General features: G+C 39.8%; 1 protein-coding gene across 2 annotated transcripts in view; it reads left to right on the top strand.

Moving 5' to 3' along the window:
* The first annotated feature begins 19,868 nt into the window (after positions 1–19,868).
* Positions 19,869–21,816, top strand: part of LOC147609913 (uncharacterized) — a 63,028-nt gene continuing 61,080 nt past the window's right edge. Inside the window, exon 1 of one of the 2 annotated variants that reach the window (XM_086786983.1) lies at positions 19,869–20,338. In XM_086786983.1, the coding sequence (XP_086643109.1) occupies positions 20,037–20,338 (302 nt within the window). In that variant the 5' untranslated portion in view covers positions 19,869–20,036. The remainder of the gene's footprint in view (positions 20,339–21,816) is intronic. The other variant, XM_086786984.1, reaches the window with a different exon arrangement.

Genomic DNA, 21,816 nt, shown 5'->3' with positions numbered 1-21,816 from the left:
AAATTATGGACAAATACGACGGAACAACAGACCATGTTCAATTCATTCAAATGTTTTAACAGAGATGTGAAGCCTTTGGAAATCCCAACTGCCCCACTAAGGTACATGCATTGAACTTATGCATGTACCTTAGTGGGGCAAATACGACGGAACAACAGACCATGTTCAATTCATTCAAATGTTTTAACAGAGATGTGAAGCCTTTGGAAATCCCAACTACCCCACTAAGGTACATGCATTGAACTTATGCTTAGAAGGAAAATCTAGTCGATGGTTCATCGCATTGATGCCCGCGGCGATCAAGACCAACTTCAAAACCTTGAAATCAACCTTTATACATGGCTTTTCCAGACAAGGTGATCGGTGGAGTGCAACAACAGAACTCTATTCAATTGAACATCAACCAAATGAATCCATTAGAGATTTTATCCTTTGGATAAAACTCTTGGACTCACATTGTGAGTCATGGGAAAAATTAAATGATGTTCAATTGAGGAAATGTTTCATGATGGGCTTAAAGAATAAAAGCTTACACAACTTGATCATTGTATCCAATCCGGAAACATTCAATCAATGTTGTAAAGAAGCAATACGTTTAGATGACAACATGCTAGAAGATGATCATGCTACGAGATGTTCCTCATCTAAACCAAGTGAAGCAATGGCAAAAGAAAGACCGATCTCGGAATTGACATTCCTCGAATTCTATGCAGCCTTGCTTAAAACCTTACAGCCAACATCTCTAAGAGAGGATGAAAACCTTCAAAATCAGACATCCTTAATGCCTATAAAAATGACGATCCTTAATGCCTATAAAAATGATGAGTGAAATGCCTTGTGTTGAATGCAATCACTATGACCATCCCAATCCTCATTGTGCATAAAGGCACTTGTTTTTCTATACTGCATCTATTGTAAAACCTTTGACCATGATACTAAAAAGTGTCATGTTTCATCCACGATGGAATCAAAACCTTCTGTGCACACAACAGAAACTGTCCAAAGGGTAGAAACTGCTCATGAAGCAGTTAATCGGACACTTCAGTGTTTCTATTGTCGTGGACCTCACAAGGTGGCAGACTGTATAGTTTGGAATACTTCCATGCCCATAGTCACTAACAACTTGCGAGACCAATGTGTGAACAGTGTGGCATTGATCACATGTTCCAAGATTACAAGACGAGTTGCTTCAATGCAACTTGTCTCACAAAATACAACTCTTCACATCTTAAGTGTACAAAACGGACAATTGTCCACAGTGCCATTGAATGTGCTTACACGCTCACAAGCCAAGGCATAACAAACCGTCAAGAAGGATGCAAAAGACAATACCTCAACATGGGTAGAAGTACATGCTTTAAAACAGAACCCAAAAGAGAAAACAAAACCTTCTAAACCCAAAAGAGAAAACAAAACCTTCTAAACCCAAGAAAAATAAAGGACAACAAATTGTTGAAAGCAAGGTCAAAGTAAAAGATAGGAAAAGCAGTTGGTAGAAGTAAACCCAAAACGGGACATAAACAAGACAGAGCCAAAAGCTATACATGATGTAGAAGCATCCACATCCAAGACTACCACACAAACTTCAACACCTATATGTGCGACACAGGATACAAAAACCCAAAAGAAAATTCGATCTCGTCACAATTGGGTAAACATAGTGATGAAAAACTAACAAACCAAAGGAAGTCAGAGAATGAAACAAGTTCTAGTCCATCACTAAGTGAGGATGAGACAAGTTCTTACTCTTTTCTCAGTGTACCACATAGACCAATCAAGAAACTAGAACCCACCCAACCACCCCAAATGCATAATAATGATCACATGACATGCAGAACACAACAAAAGAACTCAAGAGTGCATGCTTAGCATGGTTGAATGTCTTACAGGGTCACCGGTTGTGATTGAGCCTCATAATGCCAAACCTAAACCAACAACCACCAACATACAAAACCTAAAGGAGTATCGCTTTCCCTTTCAAGAGGAAGCCATACTCTCTACAGAAGATTCCATGGAGACAGATTGTACGAACTATCGGCTTGAGAAAGCACGTAAGGAATTCGATAATTCCCTTACAAGCATAAAACAATCTCTCAAAACCTCAATGCGCTTCTCTGATGATTAAGCCAAAGTCATATCAACACTTGCACCTTTAATGGCTCAACCTGAGTTATACAAGGACATAACGCACTACATAAAATAGGACTGTCAGGATTCGCAAGTTTCCAAACAATCCTCATTAAGAATTGTTAGAGGGCCAAGTGTGCCATTGTATGCATTGGGTACTCTTGAAAAAGCTGAGACCCAAACAGAGGATGAAAGTGAATGGGAATATGAAACAGACATAGGATCTGAAGCTGAAACACCAACCAAAACACCCATGGTTCCTTTGGAAGACTCTATCATGGTATGGTTGGATTTCCCTACAGGAAATGATGTTCAGTAACGCGCATTGATTAGTCCTCGAGCAAGTCATAACATCATGACAATAAACACTTGGGTGTCATTGGGACAACCTAAACTCACCCCGACAGGCAATGGTCTTGCAAAAGGAACCAATGAACAAAACATTGAAGTTCTAGGTTACTTTAGATACACTACTCGAACAATCGATGGCGTCACCCTAGATTCCCTTGAGTATGATGTCATCATTGGTGGACCTTGGATAAGTGAATCATTGTATTCACTAGATGAATCCATGCAAACAGTCACCTTGAACACTCCTGCATGCAATGTACAATTGCTATTACGGGAGGACGAAACCTTGCAAGAGCTGGAACTTCCAACATATCTTACTGAAAAGATCCCTAGGATTTTAGTTGGATTGGAAATTTCAAATGAAATCACCACAACTCAAGCACAGCTTTATCCAAAACGAGATCACAATCTCAGGACCCTCGAGCTATGGGATTTATTAGGTCAACCAACACTCACGGCACATCCTGAAAGGATTACCTTACAAAAGACTTGAACATGCCATGTCTGGGGTACTTTGAATATACAATGTATATTGAAACTAACCCCCTCACTTGCAAGTTTTTTGTGGTTGAGTATGTGTTGGAAGCAGATTTGATCTTGGGGCATAAATGGACTGTTGTTGCTGCCCAAGCACCACTGTGCTTTGCTAGCGATAGAGTCATCATAATGGTCAACGACAAGAAGTTGACAATACCATACTACGAGGAAGAGGATCCAACTTTAATGGATATCTATGATGCTGAACGCAAAAGGATACAAGCCTCTTCCACAAAAGCCCCTCTACACAATGACCTGCCATTTGCATCAACAACCAACTCTGATAAAGCATCTACTCTATCAACCCCATCCTCACCTACGAAGTTCGGTGCCAAAACCTCGCAATCAGTAGCTATTCCTGAAGAATTTCCCAGAGTTCACAACCATCTATCTCTAACAGGGAACTCAAAGGAAAGACCCGGATCCTATACATCTTCATCGACAAACCTCATCAAAGGAGACAACCACATGCTCAAAGGCCTCGTCATTGAAAACCACTCCACAAGAGACTCTAACCTCATCATCAACAATGCCAATGAGTCTCAAACCTGTAGCCTCAACGCCAACCAAAGTCAAGGAGGGCCCCAAACCTTCCACATCAGCCCAAAAGAAAACTCCACGGAGACTACCACAATCACGATACCTTAATAGTATCAAAATGTGGGTGGAGAAATAGCTACTTGTAGCTCAAGGCTACTATGAAAGTGCTAATCACATTTGGGTGCCTCAATAATCAAAACCTCTTCCTCAACGTAGCACTCGAAGCCAAGGAAGAAGAAAAGTACTCCACAACACCGTCCACAAATGCTTATGCGAGTTCCTCAACGTAGCACTCGAAGCCAAGGAAGAAGAAAAGTACTCCACAACACCGTTCACAAATGCTTATGCGAGTTCCTCAAAGAACTCGAAGCCAAGGAAGAAGAAAAGTACTCCACAACACCGTCCACAAATGCTTATGCGAGTTCCTCAAAGAACTCCACCAATGCAACAAGTGTGGGTACCAAAAACATTACTGCAAGCACAAGGGTACTACCAAAGAAATACCAAAGCTTGGGTCCCCAAGCGCATCACAAAGTCCCCTAAGCTTGCACAAAGAAATCCTCAACACTAAGCACATCGGCAACTGAATTACAGTGTTCATCAAAGATGGGTACCTGTGCATGTACTTCAACAACAAGGATACTATGATGGTAATTCCATCATATGGTTGCCAAAATCGAACAATGTGAAGAATATCTCACCACCGACTTCAACCCCAACAACTTCACCTATAGTTCGACAAGAGTGGAGACCCAAGAAATAGCAAGTAAATCCCTCAACCACTCTCGTGCATCCCAGCACCAACACAAGAGCTTGTCTGTTCAAGCAAACAATCAGCAGTCTTCCCTACTGCCTCAACATCATTTCAGTAACAAATTCAAGATCAAATACAGAGACTTAAGAGCACATCAAGAACTAAATAACAATGCTCTTGTCACCCCTCTGGAAATGATAAATGATCCATCTTAAGCAAGTGCAAACACAGTTGTAAAGTCACGGCCCATGTTAGTCTCTGCACTTTCACGTCATGACTTTCACGGCAAGACTTTCACGTCTGCACTTTTACGTCATGACTTTCACGTCTACTATTACGGTAAGACTTTCATGTCATGACTTTCACGTCTGTAGTTTTACGTCATGACTTTCACGTGTGTAATTTTACGTCTACACTTTCACGTCTTGGATCTTCACGTCATGACTTTCATGTCTGCTCTTTCACGGGGCAAGACTTTCAGTTCTGCACTTTCACGTCTTGGATCTTCACATCATGACTTTCACATCTGCTATTACGAGAAAGACTTTCATGTCTACTATTTCACGGTAAGACTTTCATGTCATGAGTTTCACGTCTGCTATTTCACATCATGACTTTCACATCTGCTATTTCACATCATGACTTTCACGTCTGTTATTTCACGTCATAACTTTCCCGTCTATAGTTTTACGTCATGACTTTCACGTCTGCAGTTTCACGTCATGACTTTCACGTCTGTAGTTTCACGTCATGACTTTCACGTCTGCAGTTTCACGTTTGCTATTTCACATCATGGCTTTCATGTCTGCACTTTCACGTCTTGGATCTTCACGTCAAGACTTTCACGTCTGCTATTTCATGTTGTGACTTTCACGTCAAGACTTTCACGTCTTGGATCTTCACATCATGACTTTCACGATTAAAGTTTCACATCTTAGTAGTTCACGTGGAGGAAAAAAAACAATTGAGGTCAAAATTTACAAATTCAAGGAGTCTAAAATGATGCCACTATCTTCACAACTCAATGATTTTCCATCCCTAGTGAAGATCTCTATATTAGCCTGCGCAAGTCGACGTAATTCTTCCAATCCTCACAACAAGTCGCTACTTGAACATAGAGCAATTCAATAAGATTCTATATGACTCAATTCTTGTACTTCATGAAAATCTGCTTCTAAGAGCACTTAAATATAAATAAAAACATAAAAAGCACATGGGCAGAAGAAGACAGGATCATGTCCTACTCAACAACATTTGACAAGAATCTTGCCACACAAAGGGACATCATCACAAGCCAAATACTTCAAATGATGAATGTCGCTTCAATGAATCAAACGAGGAACTGAGAATAACCATCTCGTTCTGATGATTAAGTCTACGTTCCTCCAGATCCTTCTCTCTCTTCTCTCCCATTATTAACATCTCTCAGTGTCCCCACTAACAAAAATCACATGTAACCTTGCCGATGATTGCCAAAAACAAAGTGAGAAACAAAAATCTCACATAAATATAAAAATGTAATCATTTGCAAAAATCTCCCACCCCGTTAGGAATTCCCAATACACCACTAACCTCTTCATACATCACAAAGTCCCCTAAGCTTGCACAAAGAAATCCTCAACACTAAGCACATCGGCAACTGAATTACAGTGTTCATCAAAGATGGGTACCTGTGCATGTACTTCAACAACAAGGATACTATGATGGTAATTCCATCATATGGTTGCCAAAATCGAATAATGTGAAGAATATCTCACCACCGACTTCAACCCCAACAACTTCACCTATAGTTCGACAAGAGTGGAGACCCAAGAAATAGCAAGTAAATCCCTCAACCACTCTCGTGCATCCCAGCACCAACACAAGAGCTTGTCTGTTCAAGCAAACAATCAGCAGTCTTCCCTACTGCCTCAACATCATTTCAGTAACAAATTCAAGATCAAATACAGAGACTTAAGAGCACATCAAGAACTAAATAACAATGCTCTTGTCACCCCTCTGGAAATGATAAATGATCCATCTTAAGCAAGTGCAAACACAGTTGTAAAGTCACGGCCCATGTTAGTCTCTGCACTTTCACGTCATGACTTTCACGGTAAGACTTTCACGTCTGCACTTTTACGTCATGACTTTCACGTCTACTATTACGGTAAGACTTTCATGTCATGACTTTCACGTCTGTAGTTTTACGTCATGACTTTCACGTGTGTAATTTTACGTCTACACTTTCACGTCTTGGATCTTCACGTCATGACTTTCATGTCTGCTCTTTCACAGGGCAAGACTTTCAGTTCTGCACTTTCACGTCTTGGATCTTCACATCATGACTTTCACATCTGCTATTACGAGAAAGACTTTCATGTCTACTATTTCACGGTAAGACTTTCATGTCATGAGTTTCACGTCTGCTATTTCACATCATGACTTTCACATCTGCTATTTCACATCATGACTTTCACGTCTGTTATTTCACGTCATAACTTTCCTGTCTGTAGTTTTACGTCATGACTTTCACGTCTGCAGTTTCACGTCATGACTTTCACGTCTGTAGTTTCATGTCATGACTTTCACGTCTGCAGTTTCACGTTTGCTATTTCACATCATGGCTTTCATGTCTGCACTTTCACGTCTTGGATCTTCACGTCAAGACTTTCACGTCTGCTATTTCATGTTGTGACTTTCACGTCAAGACTTTCACGTCTTGGATCTTCACATCATGACTTTCACAATTAAAGTTTCACATCTTAGTAGTTCACGTGGAGGAAAAAAAACAATTGAGGTCAAAATTTACAAATTCAAGGAGTCTAAAATGATGCCACTATCTTCACAACTCAATGATTTTCCATCCCTAGTGAAGATCTCTATATTAGCCTGCGCAAGTCGACGTAATTCTTCCAATCCTCACAACAAGTCGCTACTTGAACATAGAGCAATTCAATAAGATTCTATATGACTCAATTCTTGTACTTCATGAAAATCTGCTTCTAAGAGCACTTAAATATAAATAAAAACATAAAAAGCACATGGGCAGAAGAAGACAGGATCATGTCCTACTCAACAACATTTGACAAGAATCTTGCCACACAAAGGGACATCATCACAAGCCAAATACTTTAAATGATGAATGTCGCTTCAATGAATCAAACGAGGAACTGAGAATAACCATCTCGTTCTGATGATTAAGTCTATGTTCTGATGATTAAGTCTACGTTCCTCCAGATCCTTCTCTCTCTTCTCTCCCATTATTAACATCTCTCAGTGTTCCCACTAACAAAAATCACATGTAACCTTGCCGATGATTGCCAAAAACAAAGTGAGAAACAAAAAACTCACATAAATATAAAAATGTAATCATTTGCAAAAATCTCCCACCCCGTTAGGAATTCCCAATACACCACTAACCTCTTCATACATCAGAAAGTCCCCTAAGCGTGCACAAAGAAATCCTCAACACTAAGCACATTGGCAACTGAATTACAGTGTTCATCAAAGATGGGTACCTGTGCATGTACTTCAACAACAAGGATACTATGATGGTAATTCCATCATATGGTTGCCAAAATCGAACAATGTGAAGAATATCTCACCACCGACTTCAACCCCAACAACTTCACCTATAGTTCGACAAGAGTGGAGACCCAAGAAATAGCAAGTAAATCCCTCAACCACTCTCGTGCATCCCAGCACCAACACAAGAGCTTGTCTGTTCAAGCAAACAATCAGCAGTCTTCCCTACTGCCTCAACATCATTTCAGTAACAAATTCAAGATCAAATACAGAGACTTAAGAGCACATCAAGAACTAAATAACAATGCTCTTGTCACCCCTCTGGAAATGATAAATGATCCATCTTAAGCAAGTGCAAACACAGTTGTAAAGTCACGGCCCATGTTAGTCTCTGCACTTTCATGTCATGACTTTCACGGCAAGACTTTCACGTCTGCACTTTTACGTCATGACTTTCACGTCTACTATTACGGTAAGACTTTCATGTCATGACTTTCACGTCTGTAGTTTTACGTCATGACTTTCACGTGTGTAATTTTACGTCTACACTTTCACGTCTTGGATCTTCACGTCATGACTTTCATGTCTGCTCTTTCACGGGACAAGACTTTCAGTTCTGCACTTTCACGTCTTGGATCTTCACATCATGACTTTCACATCTGCTATTACGAGAAAGACTTTCATGTCTACTATTTCACGGTAAGACTTTCATGTCATGAGTTTCACGTCTGCTATTTCACATCATGACTTTCACATCTGCTATTTCACATCATGACTTTCACGTCTGTTATTTCACGTCATAACTTTCCCGTCTGTAGTTTTACGTCATGACTTTCACGTCTGCAGTTTCACGTCATGACTTTCACGTCTGTAGTTTCACGTCATGACTTTCACGTCTGCAGTTTCACGTTTGCTATTTCACATCATGGCTTTCATGTCTGCACTTTCACGTCTTGGATCTTCACGTCAAGACTTTCACGTCTGCTATTTCATGTTGTGACTTTCACGTCAAGACTTTCACGTCTTGGATCTTCACATCATGACTTTCACGATTAAAGTTTCACATCTTAGTAGTTCACGTGGAGGGAAAAAAACAATTGAGGTCAAAATTTACAAATTCAAGGAGTCTAAAATGATGCCACTATCTTCACAACTCAATGATTTTCCATCCCTAGTGAAGATCTCTATATTAGCCTGCGCAAGTCGACGTAATTCTTCCAATCCTCACAACAAGTCGCTACTTGAACATAGAGCAATTCAATAAGATTCTATATGACTCAATTCTTGTACTTCATGAAAATCTGCTTCTAAGAGCACTTAAATATAAATAAAAACATAAAAAGCACATGGGCAGAAGAAGACAGGATCATGTCCTACTCAACAACATTTGACAAGAATCTTGCCACACAAAGGGACATCATCACAAGCCAAATACTTCAAATGATGAATGTCGCTTCAATGAATCAAACGAGGAACTGAGAATAACCATCTCGTTCTGATGATTAAGTCTACGTTCCTCCAGATCCTTCTCTCTCTTCTCTCCCATTATTAACATCTCTCAATGTCCCCACTAACAAAAATCACATGTAACCTTGCCGATGATTGCCAAAAACAAAGTGAGAAACAAAAAACTCACATAAATATAAAAATGTAATCATTTGCAAAAATCTCCCACCCCGTTAGGAATTCCCAATACACCACTAACCTCTTCATTCATTAACTAGCTTTTCTTATTCCTTCCGAAGGAACAAAAACCATTGAACGTCATGCAATATCAAAGCCATTGACAAAGCTTGTTCATTCTCCCCACACAAAGGTCTTCAACATGATCATGAGGACGTGATCATCATCCAGGAAGGGGGGAATGTTAATCCAATTCTAGAATTAACAAGAGCTACCGCCATTATCTTACATCAAGGAGTCACGGTAGATACACCAAAGGGTCATACATTCAAGATATCAAGCAATAGTGTCCAAAGCTACAGCTTGGACTGGCGCCCGTAATGCTGTGTGACGGAGTATTTATGGCAATTCTCGCTTCAAGAACAGGTGGTAGCAAGTTAGGATGAATTCCTAAGTGATGTATTTCATAGATATATTATGAGAGTAGTCATTGTAATAGCATTAGGCCTCTTATAAGCCTAAAGTGCCTAGCCGGCCATAGTTTAAGTGAGTGTGAACACTTATGGCCAAGTATATAAGTGAATTTCTCTCATAATACAACATACTCTCCCATTGTGCAATTGAGTCTTGCTCTTGCTAATCTCTCTCCCTAATGCATGCTAGTAAGTGTGTGTGAGTGAAGTGAGGTGAGAGGAGGGACGAGGACTCGTAGTGCAACGCGGTGGTGTGACAACGCTCGCGGGAGACACGGTGGAATTGCTTCTCAAGGAGTTATAGAGCTTGGAGACCTCGAGGGTTACGAGCTCGGCCATTGGAAAGATCCTCAATTGTGGTTCACCAGGTAATCTTTTTTTGGGTGTGTTTCAAGGAGGGTTAGGGTGAGCCTTAACACAAAATGACTATTATAAAATGAGCATGACATTGTGGCCAAGTGTAGTTCACACATAAGAGGTGTGTAGCTTAGATTGTAGGGCTGCATTAACTATGTAACAAAGATGCCTAGCAAAGGGAGCATAAGCTTGGCATGATGTGTAGGAGACATTGGAGGAGGAGAGTTGGATAGAAGACAATCGTACAACGATTGTAGGAGATATGGATGTGCACGACATATTTGGAAGACTTAAGACACACATGAGTTATGGGAGAAGAGGCGAACAAGTTTGGGTTCTTGTTTGGTGAAGGCTTTTTTAATCTTTTTTTTATATAGGTTATAGAGAAGTCTTGTTAAGTTTATTGTGTTTTTTTTTATGCTAGAGAAGAAGTACTTAAATTTAGATTTTGAGAGAGAAATTGATATTGGCTTATTTTTAATTTTTAAACATTTTATAATATTTTGGCCATCAAAAAATATATTCTTCTTCTTTAATCATAAGTTATTCCTTGTTTCTAGATATATCCTCACCCAAGGAATGAACTTCTCATATGCAAACCTTCCATTCACATGAACCTAGAGGATTCACAACTTGCCCTCTATTGGCATGAACATCTCTTAGCAAGCCACAATTTGCTAGCAGCTAACTCACTCGTAAATCTATAATAAAATTTTGTTAGTCACCATGTAATATTCTTGGTTAAGTGTGATAGGAATATAATAAGATTGGTCGACGTGGATGTAAAAATCTCATGGCTGTTTTTGCTTGATGTGAGAGACTTTTATCTCCACCATTTTGTGGCCATCAATTTTGATGTTAAGAAAGGTAGGTATGCCAACATTAGAAATCCTAACCCTATATATTTTACCTTCTTTATGGCCATCAACATTACAAATCCTAACCATATATATTTTACCTACTTTATAGCCACCAATTTTGATGTTGAGAAAGGTAGGTATGCCAACATTAGAAATCCTAACCCTATATATTTTTACCTCCTTAGAAAACAAATTAAGCCTTACTCACAATAGCTTTAAAAATATCCTCATTAAGTGCATTACTTGAACATATTATCTCTAATCATACAATTTTACATAATAGAAATCCTAATCCTATATATTTTACTTGCTTAGAAAACAAGTTGAGCATTAAAAATCGCAACCCTATATATTTTACATACTTAGAAAACAAGTTGAACCTTACTCTCACAATAGCTTTGAAAATATCTTCGTTGTTGATTGCATTAATTGAACATATCAACTCTAATCATATCATTTTATAAAACGCATAATCAAAATAGCTAAGTTTACATGGATAAGGATTACAAACCCCCCAAATGGACCCTTTCCATTAGGAATCATGCCATTTGGAGGATCCACCAAATGGACCTCCATCAACCCTCCTCCACCATAATCGTGTGGCTTAACTTGTAAATCTTCTAGATACGATCTAATTACGTGTGCTAAAAACAGAGTTACATGAGTCATAGACAAAATAATAGAAACTTGTGGTACTTTACAATGTGATTGACAATGTACCGATCTATAATGTGAACAAAGAGCTTGCCATCAGAGCAGGAGATGTAAAATAATTACACTCAACCTCTAATATGAATTCCATATCCTCAAGTGAGGACATGGAAATGTGATTGACAATGTGATTGACAATGTGAACAAAGAGCTTAACATTAAGAGATGTATAAGGGAGAAGTATAATAGTTACAATCAACCTCTACCATTAGGAGATGTATAAGAGATGTATAATAGTTACAATCAACCTCTACCATTAGGAGATGCATAAGGGAGAAGTAAACTAATTAAACTCAATCTCTACTATGGATTTCCATATCCTCACGTGAGGTTTCTCCTACCTACATTTCATAACAACTTGATTAGAAGCCATCTCCTCTTGCTTATCGCTCATGCGGGGGTTTTATGAGGTGTGCCTTAACTTCTTTTCATTGGCTTATCCCCTCTGCTTCCATTTTGTTACAGTGAAAAAATTTGTCAAGCAAGCCAATAACAAGATGCAGTGAACATCTACAACAATCTTTTTACTTAACAACACATAATCAATCAGCAAGGGTTACATTATTAGCAAGCACATAAGTAAAAACAATGTGCTAGAAGGCCACTCAGATAGTCAAGAGTACTTGGAGACTCTTTTGCAACAATGAATATTACTTGCCTCGATTATTGACACAACAATTTTAAGACCAAATTAGAAACAATGAATAATATTAAGACCCTAATTAGATATGGTAATTATAGACCAATCAATATGAAGCTTCAACTTGTAGAACAATCAATGGGAAGCTTCAACTTGTAAGAGAGAATCAACCCCTTTTCACAAATTGAACAAACTACCTCATAGCAAATATGAAAAAATAGTGAAGAACATTCAACTAAAACACATATATCTATGTGTGTGTGTGTGTGTGTGTGCGCGCATGCGTGCGTGTGTGTGTGTGTGTGTGTGTGAGAGAGAGAGAGAGAGAGAGAACTGACAAGCCCTAGTGTGTCTAGATAAGTGTTAGGTGTGTGACCCATCATCTGCATTTGAAATGTGAACAACATTTAACTAAAATACATGTATCTATGTGTGTGTGTGTGTGTGTGCGTGTGTGTGTGTGTGTGGAGAGAGAGAGAGAGAGAGAGAGAGAGAGAGAGTAATGGCAAGCCATAACATGTCTAGATATAGTGCCAGGCATGACCCACCATTTGCATTTTTCTCTAGCTATTAATACAAGTAATCAATTACATATGGCAAAAATAATGACTTGCAATGATTCTCAAAAGAAAACAAAAATATGCTATTAATACTTTAAATACACATTATTCAACTTTTGTAAAACAATCTTAACTTTTTAAAAATGCAACAAAAGTTTAAGATTGACAATGTACCAAGCTATAATGTGAACAAAGAGCTTGCCATTAGGAGATGTATAAGGGAGAAGTAAAATAATTACAATCAACCTCTGCCGTTAGGAGATGTATAAGGGAGAAGTAAAATAATTACAGTCAATCTCTACCATTAGGAGATGTATAACCTTTACCATTAGGAGATGTATAAGGGAGAAGTAAAATAATTACAGTCAACCTCGACCATTAGGTGATGTATAAGGGAGAAGTAAAATAATTACAATTAACCTATATTGTGGATTTCCATATTCTTAAGTGAGGTTTCTCCTACCTGCATTTCATAACAACTTGATTAGAAGCCATCCCCTCTTGTTTAGCGCTCATGTGAGGGTTTTACGAGGTGTGCCTTAGTTTCTTTTCACTTTTGCGTTAATGATACACCCAGCTATATCTGGAGTAATCATCAATAAAAGTGACGAAGTAAAGATATCCCCCAATATATGGTGTCCTCATAGGACCACATACATCACTATGTATAAGCTGTAATTTCTTAACATCTCTCATAGATCCATCCTTTGGAAATGATGCCCGATGCATTTTACCAGGAATACACCCCTCACATACATTTCTAGGAGGGGTCTCAAGAGTTGGCATCTTAGACACCATATCATGCCTTTGAAGGCGTAACAAACTACCATAATTCAGATGGCCAAATCGTGCATGCCATAATTCTGCATCACTCATAGCACGAGTCGTAGAGACTGAGTAAGCATCATGATGCTGTAACTTCTCAAATACATCCATCTTGTATAGGCCATGAAACAAGGTACCTGAGGCAATGATAGAATAACCATCTTTTCTATCCTGAACTGTACATCTGTCATCCACAAACTTCACCGTCAAGCCTGATAAGGCTAAGGCTGAAACTGATAGTAGCAAGTGCTTCTTAATGCCTGGCACATATAAAACTTTCAAAAGAGTAAATGCGTCCCCATTTGCAGTAGTGAGCACAACTCTACCAACTCCTTTGACATGATATGAGGAACCATTTCCACATGTGACGGTTCCTACACTTGGGATAGATTCCAGAGATGAGAACAGACCTTTTTGTGAAGTAATGTGCTTACTAGCACCACTGTCAAAGCATCCGATTCTGCCCACTGACATGCATACATCATGAACACAAGGGTCATAACTGCGATGTACTGTCCATGTCCAATCATCTTGAGCAAAACTTGCAGATTCCTTCTTCTCTGCACTTGGTGCAGATGCATCAGCCACAACCATGCCCGATTATTTCTTTTTCTTCTTCTCTAGCCTTTTCTTACACTCATGTATGTAGTGCCCTGGTTTCCTGCAATAGTGACACTTGCCCTTCTTTTTAGGCTTATCACTTCTTTCTCTGCATCCTGACTTGAGGATTCTAATTTTGGCTTATAGCCACCATGTGAAGAAGCTGTCTTTCTGATTGGCAATAAAAGCTTGGTCACCAACTCGCATATTAGATTTGTTTTGCCTAGACTTCTCTTCTTGCAAGAGTACTGAAACCAGCTCATTAAATGTAAAGGCATTTGGATTTCCCTTCATCATGAGTCTAAGGGTAGAGGCAAAACTCTGATAAAGAATCCAGCAATGTGTTGAGAACTGTGGGCACCAATGTACTATCAGGATATATCTCATCCACACTAGCAAGCTGCTCCTTAAAATCTTTGATCTTGGTCAAGAAGCTGTCCATTGAGTCTCCCTCATTCATGAGCTCAGACTCCAATTGTTTGCGAGATATGCAACACGTGCCTTATTGTGCACCTGGTATAATGCAACAAGTGTATCCCATGCCTGTTTTTTGAAGTCTTACATGACCGAATATGATGAATAATGCTTCGCTTCACAGAAAGTGCAAGCAATACATGTGCCTGTGTATTCCATCCCATCTCGTTTGAGTAGCAGTGAAAGGTATTGGTGGTGCACATGGAGGAGCCACGTTTGTATCAGATTCTACTTCAGATGTACCTGCAGCACATGGTTGCATTGGTAGTTGTGAGATGAGTTTCACTACCGTGGACCACATTCCAAAGGCCTTTAGCAACCAATACATGCCTCATCATATAGGACCACAATGGGTAGTTAGTCCCATCAAGTTTGTCCTCAACAGACAGCATGTTGAGTACATCACTACTGCCAGCCCATGACTTTCTACTAAATGCAAAATTTTTCAATACACTGCAAGTACTCAGTATTCACTGAATGCAACCTTTGATGGCTGCCAACTGACTGAATCACTTGTAAAGTGTATGAAAATTAACATAGAATAGAGAATAGAGTGTTACTGGCGAAAGTATGATGGTCGACACTGTAGATGCTACTGTACACCAAATCTTTGCCGCTACACAACCCAAACACCTAAAATCAAGCAGAACCAATCCAAAATGATGCCTCTCCATAATGTCTAAAGAAACCTTGCGGTACCCAAAACGCGCCCGAATCGCGCCGCGGACCTCAAAACCTATATACTTCGTATACAGCACACTACAATATACACCTTCTTTTCCTAAGAGGATATCTCTGTTAAATTTGCAGCAATGTGATGAGCTATGGTGGATCAAATGCTAGAATCAACATCATTAACAAAGAGATTAGATGATAATTAAGACATGATTAGTGAACAATTAACTGATAGCTTAATGTAGGCATGGGTAATCAAAAACCAGCCAATTCTCATTAGGCCAATGCCTCAATTTATAGGGTTTACATCCAAGCACCTAATCCCACTAATCTCTCCCTGATTAACTCCACCTCAATTTATAGGGTTTACATCCAAGTATCTAATCCCACTAATCTCTCCCTGATTAACTCCACCTCTTTTACTTGATTCTCTCTACCTCTTCCCAGAATATCTCCACACCTCCTAAATCTCCTCATGCAACCCTTTATTCTCTCCTAGTAGATACTTCTCACCTTTTCACTGGTTCTCTCACATTTACAGATTCTCTTTTACAGCCTCTTGCTAAGGGCTTGTTCCCGCACACACCCTATTCACTTGTATATTTCACAACACCTCCCCTCAAGTGAATACTCCTAGCACACCTGGACCCTATACCAAGTTTCCCTCTTACTTGATAGTCTGCGATGACCAGTGCCTAGCGCACCTCCTCTCAAGTGAATAATCCTAGCACACCTGGACCCTATACCAAGTTTCCTTCTTACTTGATAGTCCGCGAGACCAGTGCCTCAAGTCCCTAAACTCATAGTCCTTGGCACACTCTCTCTCTATGTGTCCAAGGCTACTACAAGTGCCTGCGACCTTGACTAAAGTGCTCACATGGCCTACATCTACCACATGGCCTACATCATCGGTGGCTCAGAGGTGGTTTTACTCTGTTGGGGCAGGCTACATTAGGTTGTGGATTCTCTCTCTCTCTCTCTCTCTCTCTCTCTCTCTCTCTCATATTTTCACATGGCTCCTCACTTCTTGGAGCCTCACATCTTCTCTTGTCTTCAGTCTTCTTGTCGTGGGGCAGCTTCTCTTCACGTGTCCATGTCTGCCTTCAATTTTTCGTCTAGCTCTTCTTCTCGGTGTTGATCTTCCTCTTGGAAAGAGATGTTCTTCTTCTTTCATGGCTGGGGCCATGAGCTTGACCGTCAGTTCTTGCTCCATGTGAGCAACATGTTTAATTGTATTGTTGACAGTTCTTTTGGGCTTTTGATGTTTATCTTGTGTCATTATGCAATGCAAACCCAAATCTATGTGGGAGGTCTTACCTCTTGCCTTATTCTGGACAAGGGCAGTGTCTGATCCCATTTTTACAATGATGTAATCACCCATGTGTGCCCAATACATAATGCATATAGCATTCATTCTTATGCACATTCCCAAATGCAACTCTGGCTGTGAATAATCTTAACTTTGAGTATGATTTGCAGGCATTAACCAAGGCGTAAATGCAAGACGATGATTACCACAAATTTATCAGCATAATTTTACCAGAAATTACATTAAATCAAGGGTAACAAATCTGTACGGAATGGTTGGAGTATCAAACCATCTCCGAATTTTGCAATCTGAAGTTATAGGGATATGTATCAGATACCTAATGGTTAATTTGAACCCTCAATTGCACCAAAATACAGTGATTAGTGTTGATCACTGATTAGCAAATTAATCCTTTGTTTTGTGTGCAAAAAATAGAGTATGTGGGGAGTCCAGATTTGAGGCCTTAGATTTCAAATGAGCTCAAATCCTTTCAAGGCCATCAATAGCAATTAGTCTAGTAGAGGATTAAGCCAAGAAACACAAGATTTGACCAAACATTAAATGCTTAATCTCTGTTTTACCAAAGTCACCTGCAGATTTGATAAAGAGCTTGGATCTCACTGTAGACTTGATCAAATCAAAATCTGTCTTCACCAGCTTGTAGAGCACCCTTGAAAACCCCTAGGGCCAAGAGGAATTAGAGCCATTTCATCTAGAGCAGCAAAGATCTCATTTTTTCCTCAAAAAATAGGTGCCTGCAGATTCGTGAATTTTGGCAGCTATTAACGAGTGGCAGTTTGGCGCATTGTTTGAATGGGCTAAAGCCTTGGGAGTATGACTATGTATGGCTAAGAGCTTGGAGGCTATTGTTAAGCCTGGAGGGAGATCAGGCCTCTCCACTAGTTGGGGGTGTAGAGAGCTTGTTGAAAAAGACTAAAAAAAATAATTATTTACTAATCCTAATTAGCTAGGTGATTAGCAAGATAATGGGGTCATAAATTTGATGGATTCTAGGCTAGGCTCTGATACTATGTTAAATTTGATGGATTCTAGGCTAGGCTCTGATACTATGTTAAATTTGCAGCAATGTGATAAGCTATGGTGGATCAAATGCTAGAATCAACATCATTAACAAAGAGATTAGATGATAATTAAGATATGATTAGTGAGCAATTAATTGATAGCTTAATGTAGGCATGGGTAATCAAAAACCAACAAATTCTCATTAGGCCAATGCCTCAATTTATAGGGTTTACATCCAAGCATCTAATTTATAGGGTTTACATCCAATTTATAGGGTTTACATCCAAGCATCTAATTTATAGGGTTTACATCCAATTTATAGGGTTTACATCTAATTTATAGGGTTTACATCCAATTTATAGGGTTTACATCCCCAATGCCTCAATTTATAGGGTTTACATCCAATTTATAGGGTTTACATCCAATGCCTCAATTTATAGGGTTTACATCCAATTTATAGGGTTTACATCCAATGCCTTAATTTATAGGGTTTACATCCAATGCCTCAATTTATAGGGTTTACATCCAATTTATAGGGTTTACATCGAATGCCTCAATTTATAGGGTTTACATCCAAGCATCTAATCCCACTAATCTCTCCCTGATCCACTCCACCTCTTTTGCTTGATTCTCTCCACCTCTTCCCATAATATCTACACACCTCCTAAATCTCCTCATGCTACCCTTTATTCTCTCCCAGTAGATACTTCTCACCTTTTCATAGGTTCTCTCACATTTACAGATTCTCTTTTACAGCCTCTTGCCATCCCCCAAGGGCTTGTTCCCGCACACACCCTATTCACTTGTATATTTCAACAATCTCAATCAGAGACAGAAAAATAGGGTCGTGAGAGGAGGGAGGCAGACTACTAGATCAAGTGTCAAGGAAGCTAGCTTTGATACCAATTGTTGGAATTAGGGTTAGGGTTGCAACAATGCACACACACAAGATAGAGAAGCTTGAGAGCACATAAACTCACTAGATTAGAATGAACAAATGTGTGTCAGATACAAAAGATAAGTACACACTCCAAAATGAGTAGAGAAGAGGGTCTACATACGCACAGGGGAAAAAACCTCCTAGTGAGGGAAAAAGTGCCCTGGTGATCCTAAGTGTGTTCACACACATCACTACCGTATAATGCTACAAAGACCAAATTAAAAACAATGAATAATATTAAGACCCTAACTTAGATATGGTAATTATAGACCAATTAATATCAATCTTCAACTTGTAAGAGAGAACGAACCCCTTTTCACAAATTGAACAACCTACTTCATAGTAAAAGCAAAAAAATAGTGAAGAATGTGAAGAACATTTAACTAAAACCCATGTATATGTGTGTGTGTGTGTGTGAGAGAGAGAGAGAGAGAGAGAGAGAGAGAGAGCAATGGCAAGCAATAGCGTGTCTAGATACAATACTAGGCGTGACCCACCAAGAGAGAGTGAGAGAGAGAGAGAGCAATGGTTTGCTCTAGCTATTAGTACAAGTAATCAATTCCACTCGACCAAAATAATGGTAAGCCATAGCGTGTCTAGATACAGTACTAGGCGCGATCCACCAAGAGAGCAATGGCAAGCCATAGTGTGTCTAGATACAGTGCTAGGCGTGACCCACCATCTGCATTTTGCTCTATCTATTAATACAAGTGATCAATTACACTCGACCAAAATAACTACTTCTGAGATTATTCTCACATAGCAATCACTTCAAATTAATACTTTAAATATACATTATTCAACTATTGTAAAACAATCTTATAACCTTTTCAAAGTGCAACAAAAGGGGAAAAAAAGTGAGCAAATGCAAAAAAAACTAAAAAAAAAACTTCCTCTCTGAAAGGTCCTGTGAGATGACTCTCACTGTGTGAGAATGGCGAGACGGCCCTTTATGCCATCTGTTCCCCTCATTTTGCTGAGTGCGCATAGCACCACAGATACCCTCACACATGGAAGTGCCCTTGTGATGCACAGAGAGAGAGAGAGAGAGAGAGAGAGAGATGTAGCTTAGATAGCACGCACACAGAGCCCCCAGACATAGAGACACAGACACAGACACCATTTGAGCGGTGCAACAGTGCAAGAGCAAATGGGGGCAGTGTTCTCGTCTGTGGTGGCCAGGTTCGCCTTCTTCCCGCCCATACCGCCCTCCTATAGCGTGGTGACGGACCAGGCCACAGGCAAACTGAAGCTCACGGGTGTCCCCGATCGAGAGAATGTGGACATCCTCTACCTCAATACCAAGAGGGGCCACACCATCGTCGCGCTCTATGTCCGAAACCCTTCTGCGCGCCTGACCGTGCTCTACTCCCACGGCAATGCAGTTGACCTTGGCCAGATGCACGAACATTTTGTCGAGCTCAGCGTCCAACTCTGCGTGAACGTCATGGGGTAACCTACCCTTCCCTTTTTTTTCTTTTTTGGCCATTTTGCTTTTAGGGTTTTCTTTTTATGTTGCTTTTTTAGGGTTCATGTTGCTTTAGAAGAATAAATTTTGGGGAAAAAGCACCGCTTTGGGGTCTTGTAATTAGGCTTTGATTTTTGGATGGGTTAATTACTGCTTTCTATGACATCTTTAGGATTTTTGCAACATGGGACCAAGGCTTAGGATTCAGATTGTTAGAGTTTGATTTAGGGCTTGTTTAGGTTGCTTCCATGATATATTCACTACCAATATAGAGAATTGTGCATGTGAATCTTATGAATTAAATGACTACGTCATTTGGTTAGACTCCTAGGCAAGGTTTCATATTTGAGGAGCTAGATTATAGGTCCACGATAGTTGAAGATGGGTGCATTATTTGGATTCCGAAGTATAATTGCATTGTGCATGAGCATGTTGTTTGGCATATGCTTTGCATGTGTGAACTTGCATTTTTGGCATAGACGTTGTGTGGATTTAATGCACGTGAATGTCCCAATATCATGGATATGTGGAAACCCATGGGCGTATGTGTGCCATAGTTACTAAGGAAATGGGAACGGGGGAACGTTTTGGCCCTTGGGAACGGGAACGTTTTGAACGCTTGGAATAGGAACGGGGAACGCCACGTTAGCAAACAAAACTAATGGAATTCTAAAAAATGTCATTTTAAATTATGAATTTTAAGTAGGATAGGCTAAAACTTTGAAAAGTTATGTTATGTATGCATAGTTGAGTGAAAAAAAATAGAGGAAAACTCATAAGTTGTGCGTCCCATCATTAATGGAGTGTGGGCTGTCCCAATTAGAGGCCATGTGCTTGAGTTTGGGCAGTCCACGGTCCACCACATGTCAACTACTTAGTTGGACAATCAAGAGGGGCACTTGTCAAGCACCATGTTTGGATAGACATGGGGGGACACTTGTTAAGAGTCTACCCAACTGCATTCTTCCTTCTCCTACACTTGCAATTTTCAGGTTTTACTCATTCTACTTCTTGCCTCTTGCTCTCTACCTCATTACCTAGCTGTTGGGATTGGTTTTGGGCCTCTTTCTTGAGCTATACCACTTCGAATGCATATCTTATTGCTATCCGAAGGCTTCTTTCTGCCCTGTATGGCTTCCCCAAGAATAGGCCAAAAGGGCCTCTACAGGTGCTCGAGTTCCCACGAGGGGAGATAGATTCTTTCATATCTATCTCGACGAGGAATGTGTAAGGTATACACCTCTCGGAGGGTTTTATCCCTCATACTGGGGGTATATTAGTGACAAACTCCACGTATCTCTCCCTCCTTGTAGAGTTAGTCAACTTTCTCTTGGTACTCTCAAGCTGCCCATCGTTTTTGCTCATACTAAGAGCTACAGGCATCCATTTACAATTCTGAGACCATATCTGTGTTCCCTATGCTGATCATCATCTTCTACTATCTAATGAGCCTATTTCACTG

This window comes from Cibotium barometz, chromosome 50 (genome assembly GCF_041138505.1).
Source record: "Cibotium barometz isolate CiBa-2024 chromosome 50, ASM4113850v1, whole genome shotgun sequence".
Taxonomy (NCBI): domain Eukaryota; kingdom Viridiplantae; phylum Streptophyta; class Polypodiopsida; order Cyatheales; family Cibotiaceae; genus Cibotium; species Cibotium barometz.
This window is presented reverse-complemented; position numbering and strand designations above follow the sequence as displayed.